Source organism: Adiantum capillus-veneris, chromosome 22, assembly GCF_014529385.1.
Source record: "Adiantum capillus-veneris isolate H3 chromosome 22, ASM1452938v2, whole genome shotgun sequence".
NCBI classification, from domain to species: Eukaryota; Viridiplantae; Streptophyta; class Polypodiopsida; order Polypodiales; family Pteridaceae; genus Adiantum; species Adiantum capillus-veneris.
The window spans coordinates 109,693,267-109,704,509 of NC_140952.1; the positions used below are offsets into that span (position 1 = coordinate 109,693,267).

The 11,243-nt window shown below is 43.0% G+C and overlaps 1 protein-coding gene across 1 annotated transcript; it reads left to right on the forward strand.

Annotated features, from left to right (window-relative positions):
• Positions 1 to 1,525: 1,525 nt before the first annotated feature.
• Positions 1,526 to 4,115, forward strand: LOC147430008 (transcription factor MYB29-like). The gene is made up of 3 exons (XM_086495415.1): positions 1,526 to 2,080; positions 2,388 to 2,517; positions 2,755 to 4,115. Exons 1-3 carry the CDS (start codon positions 1,948 to 1,950, stop codon positions 3,743 to 3,745), a joined length of 1,254 nt encoding a protein of 417 aa, XP_086351541.1. The 5' UTR covers positions 1,526 to 1,947; the 3' UTR covers positions 3,746 to 4,115.
• Positions 4,116 to 11,243: the final 7,128 nt, after the last annotated feature.

Genomic DNA, 11,243 nt, shown 5'->3' on the forward strand with positions numbered 1-11,243 from the left:
GTTTTTGTTGAAAGTTCTGTGTTTTGAAGAGAGGAGAAGGAAAATTCATGTGTGTGCAATGTGTGGACGGCCCATGAAGTTAACTTGGGGCCGAGAATCCCACTTGATCACTATTTGGCACAAGGATATGTTAAGCAGAAAACCGGCCTTTAGTGTATTTTTAACCGGTTAAAATCATAAAATCTAGGCTAGGTTCTGAGTTTGCCTTCAAGAATTCCAGCAAAATATTACTCATACTGACATACTCATGGCGTCGTTATTATATTGCCTAGAATCTTCGACGGAGAAAACTTATCACTACCCTAACCATTCCAACCGGATCCGCTCGGTGTCTTCGGCTTGAAGCCTTATGTATATAAAAAAAACTAACTGCGTCTGTCTTGCCCCTTCACGTCTGGAGCTCTTCATGGTCTGCCTCGCCCTTAGCTGGTGCCTCCTGCCTGCGCCCTTTGCCTTGATGCCAGAAGGCTCCTTTCAGCTCGCTTCTCTCTACTCCTGTCGTCGTACGCCGTCGTGCGCCTTTACCTTCAGGCATCTTCAAAAGATTCCAATTAATGCATCTTTTTTCGAAATCGAGGGCACATACCTAGTTTTAGTGTAAAAACCAGAAAATCCTTCAAATTTTGACCTAAAAACCGGGAGAGTTTTAAGGGATGCCTTGGATATAAGGCAGCAAGTTCACCCTCTCACATCCTAGTTCATCGACTTGATCCAACGGTAGAGAGTTTGAGTGACACTTAATCCCAACCATAGATTCCCGTCAACCTCCCTTGCCATTTAGGGATGTATGGGACAATTAGGCTTATCAAAAACAGTTTTCCTAGCCAAAATAAAAAAAGGGGCACACTTGACCAAATTTGAAGCATTTACTGACAAATACACTAAAGCTTGTAAAACTGTGGGCGAAAAAGCAACGGTCATGATCGATCGGCAGTCACCATTAGATCCAATCACTACCCTAGAAATTTCGAATTCATGGTGATGTGCTCCATCTAGTGTAAAAATAATGTGACCACTGGTGATTGGACGAGTAGAATTTGTGCTGAGTTGCCTGGATCAAATCGGCTGAAGGAGTCAAGGTTGCAATGTGAGAGTGCATCAGTCTGCACTCTGCAGGACTGTCACATGTGCAGGGAGGGTGTGGGAATCCTAGAAAGATGAGTGAGAGACTGAGACTGAGACTGACTGGTATGCCTGATATAAAAGCTGTAGGCCACATGTTCACTGGAGAGGAAAGGCGGGGCACTTCCTTTTGTCGCTCTGTGTTAAGCAGCCAAATAAGTGTGCTCTGAGTCTGATCTGAGCCTCTCTAGAGTCTAGACTCTCTCTCTCTCTCTCTCTCTCTCTCGTCTGCGCTTGACTGGAAACGACTGCGTCACTGCATGCTTTACAGTGCACGTGCAATGTTCAAGCATAGCACTGTAGCGCAGGCTGCGCAGCACTCTCTCTCTCTCTCTCTCTCTCTCTCTCTCTCTCTCTCTCTTCTGTGCATGAGTGCTGTTGCTGATTGCAGGGCTGGCAGCCAGCAAGTTTCTAATATTAATCTCTCTCTCTCTCTCTCTCTCTCTCTCTCTATAATGACGATTACCATCATCTGTGCATCAGCATCAGTTATAGCATCATCCACTGCCCTCCAATCCATGCTCTTCAAATGTCACGCCGCTATTGCATGACGCCTAATTTAGCTGGAGGGCCGCCATCTCTCCCTCACGACTCACGAGCCCCAGCTCTCCATGTGATCATGTGCATGCCTATATTGCCTGCCCATGCACTGCATGCAATCCATTTTGTCCTCCCCTCCAGCTAGACGTCGCCCTAGCCCGGCTCGCCCTCTTTAGCCAGTCATCAGCATATTAAGCTGCTATCCACTGCACGTTGAAACTACAGAGTTGAGGAGCGCCACCTAGTGATCTGTATAACAGCTCGCCAGAGAGAGACATAGAGTAAATGGGGCGAGCCCCTTGTTGTGACAAGCTTGGGCTCAAGAAGGGTCCGTGGACACCAGGTGAAGATGAAAAGCTTGTGGCTTACATCCAAGAGCATGGCCATGGCAGTTGGAGAGCCCTCCCTAAGCAAGCTGGTAAACCTCTATCAATCTCTTTTTGAATCTTTTCACCCAAGCGCCCCTTTTGCTAAAACTATCGACTGCCTTCGAATTTCCCATCAATTAAGTCATGGCGCACTTCTGCATTGCAATGCACTTCTCAACAGGCTTTAAACTGCAACTCACAAATGAAAACCGTCAACATATATTTGGAGCAATAGTGCTATCTTAATGATTTGTTCCATCTTCTAAGTATCATGTGTCGATTAATATGCATTCATTTGAAGGAGATTATTTGGTACTGATCCAGACAGTCAATGCCATCGTCCGACTACTAATGCAGGTTTACTGAGGTGCGGAAAGAGCTGTCGGCTACGGTGGACCAATTATTTGAGACCGGATATCAAGAGGGGCAAGTTCTCCCTCGAGGAAGAGCAAATGATTATCCAACTCCATGCATTACTTGGAAACAGGTAATTAACATGTTATGTTCTAATTGTTTACTCATAAACCATTAAATTGCCAAGTAGGTTATGTTTCAGAATGCTTGTCACCGCGCTGCACCACCATCCACGATCCTATGTTCAATTGAGGGACTGAACCAAAACAAAATGCTGGCACTCTACACGAGCTTTGTCACATAATTACCCATCAATTTACATCTCTGGCAATTATAAATTGTGACAATTCATTCTGCTGCATACATGTAGGTGGTCTGCCATTGCTGCCCACTTGGCCGGCCGGACAGACAATGAGATCAAGAACTACTGGAACACTCACATGAAGAAGAAGCTGCTACAAATGGGGATTGATCCCACTACCCACAAGCCTTGCTCAAAGCCAGACATCATCAATGCCAAGCCTCTACAAGCTAGCCCCAATCTCATGCACATGTTGCAATGGCAAAACGTGCGAGAGGAAGCAGAGGCACGCCTTACTAAACAATACACGGCTATGGAGGAGTGCAATGGAGACTGCAGCGTTTCAGCTTTAAGGGCAAGCCCCATCAGCAGCACCAGCAGCAGCAAGTCATCTGATAACCATCTTTCTGGATCAAGCTTTCTGCACCATTCTTGCAATAGCGCATATACCCTACTCTGCTTGAATCGCATTTATGACGACGAGAGCATGGCGCAAGAGATGGGCACTGAGGACTTCAACCTGCTTCAGGCTGCGACCAGCTTTCTCAATATGCAGCAGCCCAGCAGTATTGACAACAGAATGTGGGAAACAAGGCTAACAGGGGGAGAGCCATGTGGAGGGCCTGTGGTTGGCGCCACGTGGGCGACATTATATCCTAGTCAGCAGATGCAGAGTGAGTGCCAAGTGGGCAAAGTATTGACAGTGAAAAAGGAGGATGATTTTGTCATGAATCACAAGGGAGAGGAGGTTGAAATCATGCCCCCCTTTTCACCTCCATTCTCACATGACTGCATTGAAGAAGCTAGTGAGCTTTCATGCAAGAAAGCAAAGCTAGAAGAGGAGAGTGCATGTGCAAGCACATGCCCTTCTACCACTCACCTTGATAGCCCTTCTTCCCCCTCCTCTAACTCTAGCAGTTGCGCTAGTGATAGCTATGTCGACTACATGACTTCCTCTCTCTTCTCCTCCCATGACCTTCTCCTGATGGACCTGCATGTGGATAGCCAGAATGCCCCCCTCTTGCATATGGAGGAGAGTGGGGACTTTCTCGCCTTCTAAGAGATGGTTCACGCGCATACGGAGAGTGCGAAAAGACCACAAAAAGTTGTCATTCTTGTGGACATGCGGGAGAGAGAAGCGTATTCTAGCTTGACCTAGCTTTCTTCATTAGTTTATAACTATAACAATTAGCTACTTCAATGTGCAGCTGGCTAACCATTTTTTTCCCTAGATGTGAAGTAGATATTGAGGCATGAGCTCTGACATACAGAGTCCTTTGCAATTTGTACTTTATGCATAAGTCCTCTGGGCACAAGTTCGAGGAAGGGCGTGCTATTGGTTGCTCAAATGCTCTGGATACTTCTGAGTGAGTAATTTTGAAATCTCAGATGTTGCACCAAAAACACCCAGATAAAACCTCCTTCCATGTTGGGACTGGTTCTTCATTGTTTTCGCTTGTCGTCGAGATGCAACCTGTATATATGTATTTCTACTTTTGACTAGAGAGAGAGAGAGAGAGAGAGAGAGAGAGAGAGAGAGAGAGGTAATTTTGCTCATTCAGTTTGTAAGTGGCAAAATGGGGAGATCCAAAATGTTCTACATCTACTACTGATGTGGCTTCCAGGCCTGCGATAGGGTTTGGCATACACATCTTCCCTTCTCAAGGCAATTTTTCCGTCGTATGAAGGTCAACTTTTTCATGAATCTGTCATTAGAAGGGCTTGCCTTCCCTCCTACAAGGAAGGGAAGTAACAGAAGATCCCTCCCAATGGAAGGGGAGTACATTAAGCTGCACATCTAATTTAGAGAACATGCACATGCTATAGCATTGAAAATGGGCAAGTAGTAAGTAAACTAGAAGTGTCTTCTAGTCTTCATGCATAACCAAAGGTGTAGTGGAGAATGTTTTGTTATGCAAAAAAGCTTGTAAATAGAAATTCTACCAATATTCCTCACCAAACTCACTGCCCTCTTATATTCTTTGCTTCATTGCAAATATTGACCTGTAGTATTTGTGATATTCCATGATCAGAAGGGGAAAATGAAATTATGCCCTTCCATAGGGATGGGTATTACTTCCTAGTGCCCTTCTTTTGAAAGAACGGGGAGCCCTTCAAATCCTAACTATGGAACTTCAATCCACACAAATTGCTCAGAAAGCCTCGTGCCAAGATCTACCTCATTTCAAAATGTCATTTGCCGCCTGACAAGGAGCGTCAATTGCCCCCGGCGACAATGATAGAAAAATGGTATAAACTTTTGCAACAGACATGGGCATCCCATGGAACATAGATGATAGCACCATAGTTCCGCTCAGATGGACTCCTTGCTTGAGACAGACCTGATGATTTGAATTCAAGTTGGGATAAGCGGTTCTCAGATATGCCTATATAACACAGTTTAAGCTTTAAAAAGGTAAGGTAGCCTCTTCTGGTAGAGATTTTTTGCATCTGCATTGGACACATGCTAGACAAGCAACTACAGTGGATTTGAGTTTTCAGCCTCATGCCACAATCAAACCATTTCACATTCAACTAGTGGCCCAAATCACTTGCTGCCGGTCTGTCTGTCCCACCCACTACCTTCAATGCCAGTTTGTAGATAGATTGAGATATACAATTGTAGTTGCGCATGCACTAAGCATCCCCCAATTTTTCCCAAGTGCATTTGATCTTCCCTTTGTCACACCCGAACCTCTCTTCCCACCTTTCGCATATATGAATAGGAACACACGTACCTATATCACAAGAAGTTTTGGACAAATTCTCAAAATAATTCTCACATTGTGACTGACTTCAACATCATGAGCTTCTTGTTGGGTGAAGAAGGGAGTGAGGGAAGCTATAGACGCGCACACACACCCGTAGATACACACACACACACAGCAAGAAGCTTGATAGCTTGAAGCTCCCTCACTTTGTTATGAAGAGTTCAAGTGTGAGTATGAGAGAAAGATACGAGTCTCCCTAAGTACAACGTACCACCACACATGCGTATAGTGTGTATATGTGGTTACACGGGGAAAAAACCTCTAGCCAGCACTAGAGTAAAAAGTGTCCGTGTATAGGAAAACGGTTCACATCAAAACTACTGGAGGGACACGTGAGTGTAACAAACCCCCCTGGAGTGAATGATGTGAACATATACAGGGAGGTGACAAATCAGCCCCCACATGGTAACAAGCCTAAAGCTTTTCGAAAAGCTTCAAAATTTTCCCTTGGAAGAGCTTTGGTGAACAAGTCTGTCACATTGTCTTGTGTAGGTACATACGCCAAATCAATATCTCTTGCATGTAGCCGCTCTCTGACATAGTGATAATGCACCTCAATGTGTTTTGTGCGAGCATGAAACACTGGATTCCTTGCAACTGCCAATGCACTCTGACTGTCAGTGAAAATGGTCGTAGACTCATGTGGCTTTATGCATAGATCCATCAAAAGATGTCTGAGCCATACACACTCCACCGTAGCCGTGAATGCTGCCTTGTACTCAGCCTCATAACTGGATGTGGCCACAGTTGGCTGCTTCTTACTCAACCATGATATGCATGATTTTCCAAGAAGAAAGCAATTGCCACTAGTGGACACTCCTGTATCATAACAACCAGCCCAATCACTATCTATAAATGCATGCAAGCATGGCTGATTATCTCTACCATAGAAGAGACCAAAGTTCATAGTGCCTTTCAGGTATCTAAAGACACGCTTCATAGCTTGCCAATGCTTAGTGCCGGGGCTATGTATAAACCTGCTCAACTAGGAAACAACATATTGTATGTATGGCCGAGTGTTGCATACATAAATTAAGCATCCCACAGCTTGTTGGTAGAGAGAAGTGTCAAATGCATCATCACAATCCTCAATTGAGAACCTGAATCCTGTCTCAAGAGTAGTTGAAATGGACTTGCAATCCTCAAAACCAAAACGATGAAGCAGCTTCTCAATGTATTTTTCTTGATGCATGATAATACCCCCCTCAACGGAAACAAACTGGATACCAAGATAATAGCTCAAATGACCAGGATTTTTGATCTCGAAAGCTTGTTGCAAATCAGCCTTTAGTTCCTCTATTTTCAGCTCACATGACCGAGTCAAAAGCATATCATCAACATAAAGAACAAGCACAATCAAGTCATTGACATCTTTGCATACATAAAGTGTGTTCTCAATCGGACTACATTGGAAACCAAGAGCAATCAAGTGCCGATGTATCTTCTCATACCATGCCAGTGATGCTTGCTTAAGTCCATACAAAGCCTTTCGCAAGCGACATACTTTATGCTCCTGACCTTTAATGGAAAAACCAGGAGGTTGTTTGACATAAACCTCTTCATGTAAGTCACCATTCAAAAATGCAGTTATCACATCCGGTTGATGCACTTTCCAACCACGATGAGTAGCCAATGCAACCACAGTACGAATGGTAGTCATGCGTAAAGTAGACGCAAAAGTCTCCTCATAGTCAATACTATAATGTTGCGCATAACCTTTTGCAACAAGTCTCGCTTTGTAGCGTTCGTTACTACCATTAGACTTTCGCTTAACTTTGTAAACCCACTTAGTACCGATTGCATGCTTACCTTTAAGTAAGTCACATAACTCCCAAGTATCATTCTTGGAAATCGAATCCAATTCGGATTGCATAGCAGCCATGCACTTCTCATTTTCAAATGCATCTTCAAAAGATAGTGGTTTTTCATTACATGCTGTTGTAATGAGAGCTACATCCACAAAATCACTCGATACATGGCAAGTAGATGATCTTGTTCTACCACGCAAAGGAGCACTCAACTTACTATCTTGTAAAGTTTGCTTCAGCCATCTTGGCATCGCTTGTGCATCCCTGATAGAAGTGCGTTCCTTATGTAATTCATGATCAACTTGTACATCATCAATGGGCTGAACTTCATGCTGATTTTCAACCATGTTTGGATACAAATTTTCAGCTCTTTGAACCTCATTTGGCTGTTGTACATGGTCATTATCCAATGTACCACTTTGAAACAAAGGCATATGCGTATCAAACATATCTTGTGATTCAATAGTTAGCTGCGTTTTACATTCAAGCAAGGGATGAGCTGAATTCTCAGCAAATACCACATCACAACTTACAACAATCTTGTCCATTAATGGATGATACAAATGATAACCTTTACTTTCAGTACTATATAGCCCACAAAGATACATTTTATAGCCTTATCTTGCAGTTTGTGACGTTGTTGTGAAGGCACAAGAGCATATATCAACCAACCAAACACGCATATGGCTCACCATTGGATTTCGACCATTCCAAACCTCATAAGGTGTAACAACTCTCAAAGCTTTAGAGGGATATCTATTCAAAACATAGTTTGCATACATGAGCGCTTCCATCCAAAACTTATCAGGAAGATGCTTTCCTTTAACCATACAACGTACCATTTCCAAGAGAGTACGATTCTTACGCTCGGCAACACCATTTTGTTGAAGTGTATATGGCACAGTACATTGATGCATAATACCTTTGTCATGAAGAAAAACATTAAACTCATGCGACATATATTCCCCACCACGATCTGTGCGAAGAGTAATAAGTTTGTTGCAACTGAAATTTTCAACCATAGTCACAAAGCTTTTAAAGCATGCAAAAACTTCATTCTTTGCTTTCAATGGATACACCCAAGTATGGCGAGTAGTATCATCTATGAAGGTAACAAAATATACATACTTTCCAAAAGATGAAGTCTTCACAGGACTACATACATCACTGTGTACAAGCTGTAATTTTTTTGTAGCATGAACAGAACCATCCTTCGAAAAAGAGGCACGATGCATATTGCCAAGTATACAACCTTCACAAGCATGCTTCTCAATGGAGCCAAGTGTGGGCAAACCAACAACCATATTACGCTTTTGTAAATAGAGCAAGCTATTGAAGTTTAAATGATCAAAACGTGCATGCCATAACGTCGTTTCAGCCATAGAAGGCGTACGAACAAGCAAGGCATTTGATGCATGTCTCTCATAAGTATCCATGCGATACAAGCCATTGCATAACATCATAGACATAACAATAACATCACCATTGCTGAAGTCATAAACCATACATTTGGCATCCACAAAATGTACATGAAGTCCCGAAGAGGCAATGGTAGAAACCGAAAGTAAGTTCTTCTTTATGCCTGGCACATACAAGGCATTCTTGAGAGTCACAACACCCCTATTTGCAGCCGTAAGCTTTATGTTCCCAACTCCAATGATAGGGTAAGAGGCATTATTTACGCAAACAACATACCGCCCCTTTGGTGCATCTTGCAAGGACACAAAAAACTTCTTACATGATGTTATGTGCTTGGAAGCACCACTATCAAAGTACCAATCAAGATCAGCCTCACGCACTGTCATACGTGTAGAATGTAATGAAGAATCATATGTGCATGTAACAACACAAGCCCAAACATCTTGAGCAAGATTAGCTTCATCATCCTTTGCATTACTCGTGCTCTCAATGATAGACATGCTCGATTGCTTCTTCTTATCATTACACTTTGCAAGCTTTCTACATTCCTCAATGATATGTCCTGACTTCCGACAATACTTGCATCTCTTCGTTTTTTGTGAATCACCATCACTAGAAGAATTAGTGGAAGAGGGAGTTTGGGGCTTCGGTTTTGATGTGCCCAAAGCTGGTCCGGACTTGCTTTTACCTCTTTGAGAGATAGCAAGTGCTTGAGTTCCCTCAATCAAACCACTTCTATTCATTTTAAATTGCTCTTCTTGCAAGAGACGTGACACAATCTCATCAAAAGTATACATGTTGGGATTTCCTTTTGCAACCAAACGAAGAGTAGTAGCAAAGCTTTGAAAAGAATCTAGCAACCCTTTAAGCAAAGTGGAGATAGAGAATTGTCCGAGATAATCTCATCTATGTTTGCCAATTGCTCTTTCAAATCCTTAATCTTTGTAACATACACATCAACGGACTCACCTTCAACCATATGCATTTCCTCAAGTTGCTTCCTCAAGTAAGCCACACGGGCTTCATTGCGCCCGGCATACAAAGAAGCAAGTACATCTCAAGCTTGCTTGGATGAAGTGAAAGACCGAATGTGCGGAACAATATGACGCTTCACGGAAAGAGCAATCAAAGCATGTGCTTGGGCATCCTTTCCATCCCATCTAAGCTGATTCTGTGTAGGTGGAGAAGATGAAGAAACAATTGTTGAAGAGCTACTTGCATCTGTAACAATAGAAGTAGAACTGCCAGGTATCTTGTCTACATCCGCCACAATGTTCCATAGTTGCTTTGCAACAAGCACATGTTTCATCATGTAAAACCACATCGGATAATTGGTCCCATCAAGCTTATCCTCAGCTTAAAGCATGCCAAACAAGTCATTGTTGCTTTCCATAGCACCCATGAAAAATAAATTGGCAAGAAATGCACTCCAGACAAAACCTGCAGAAAATCTGCAGAGCTGTAAATGCTGTTACAGCAAAGCCTTAATGTATCCAGAAATGCTGATTCGTGATATTGTTGCGTAGTACTCGTTCTTAGCTTCCTTTTGAGTCCTAGGTTGAGCAAAACGGACACCCGGAGCACCCGTGGCGAGCAAAACGGTGACTAGCTGTCCGGAGGCTGCACCTCCTGCAAAACCTAATATGAGGTATGGAGGAAGGAGAATGCTTGTGGGAGCTAAAGAGCCTGCTCTAATACCATTGTTGGGTGAAGAAGGAAGTGAGGGAATCTATAGACACGCACACACACACCTGTAGATACACACACTTTGTTATGAAGAGTTCAAGTGTGAGTATGAGAAAAAGATACGAGCCTCCCTAAGTACAACGTACCACCACACATGCGTATAGTGTGTATATGTGGTTACACGGGGAAAAAACCTCTAGCCAGCACTAGAGTAAAAAGTGCCCGTGTATAAGGAAACGGTTCACATCAAAACTACCCGAGGGACACGTGAGTGTAACACTTCTGTGAGGGAGGCACCCAATCGTACCTAGCTAGGTACGATTGGGGGCAAGGGACCACCAGGGCCGGTGGTCCCCTGTCCCCAATCGTACTTAGCTAGGTATGTGGTGCCTCCCGAGCAAAAGCTCATGAAGTTATACATTGTATGAAAAACATTGAAAAAGACTCCGTTTTCCTACATGAGAATATTTCTACTCCTTCTTGTGTATACTTAGCTTGTTAGGCTTACACATTTACTCACTACTTTTAAGTGGATGCACACAGCTTTCATGTGCTTTCTTCATGATGCATTGTCTTGCATTGTTATGGCTTCTACTGATGTTGGAAGTCTATTCTCATTATTGGAACAATTAAGTCTATTTTTTAACTTGTCTTAGAGGCGGTTAGACTATAGATCCTGACATAACAAGCGTATTTCTAGGGGAATTTGAAGTTTGTCTTTCACCATGCTTCATTTTTGCAAGGTGGTCCTCTACTTTTTATGGGAGGTCTAGCTTAGAATCTTTCCTTCAAATAATGCATATTTTTTTCTGCGCCTTTCCAAATACAAAATCACCGATTCTACACTTAATTTTTAAAGCCAAATACAACACAA

Excerpts from the sequence above, each read along its gene's own strand:
- LOC147430008 (XM_086495415.1), top strand. The coding sequence starts at position 1,948 with ATGGGGCGAGCCCCTTGTTGTGACAAGCTTGGGCTCAAGAAGGGTCCG. Across the intron at positions 2,081-2,387 it reads AGCCCTCCCTAAGCAAGCTG|GTTTACTGAGGTGCGGAAAG; the intron begins GTAAACCTCTAT and ends CTACTAATGCAG. Across the intron at positions 2,518-2,754 it reads CATGCATTACTTGGAAACAG|GTGGTCTGCCATTGCTGCCC; the intron begins GTAATTAACATG and ends GCATACATGTAG.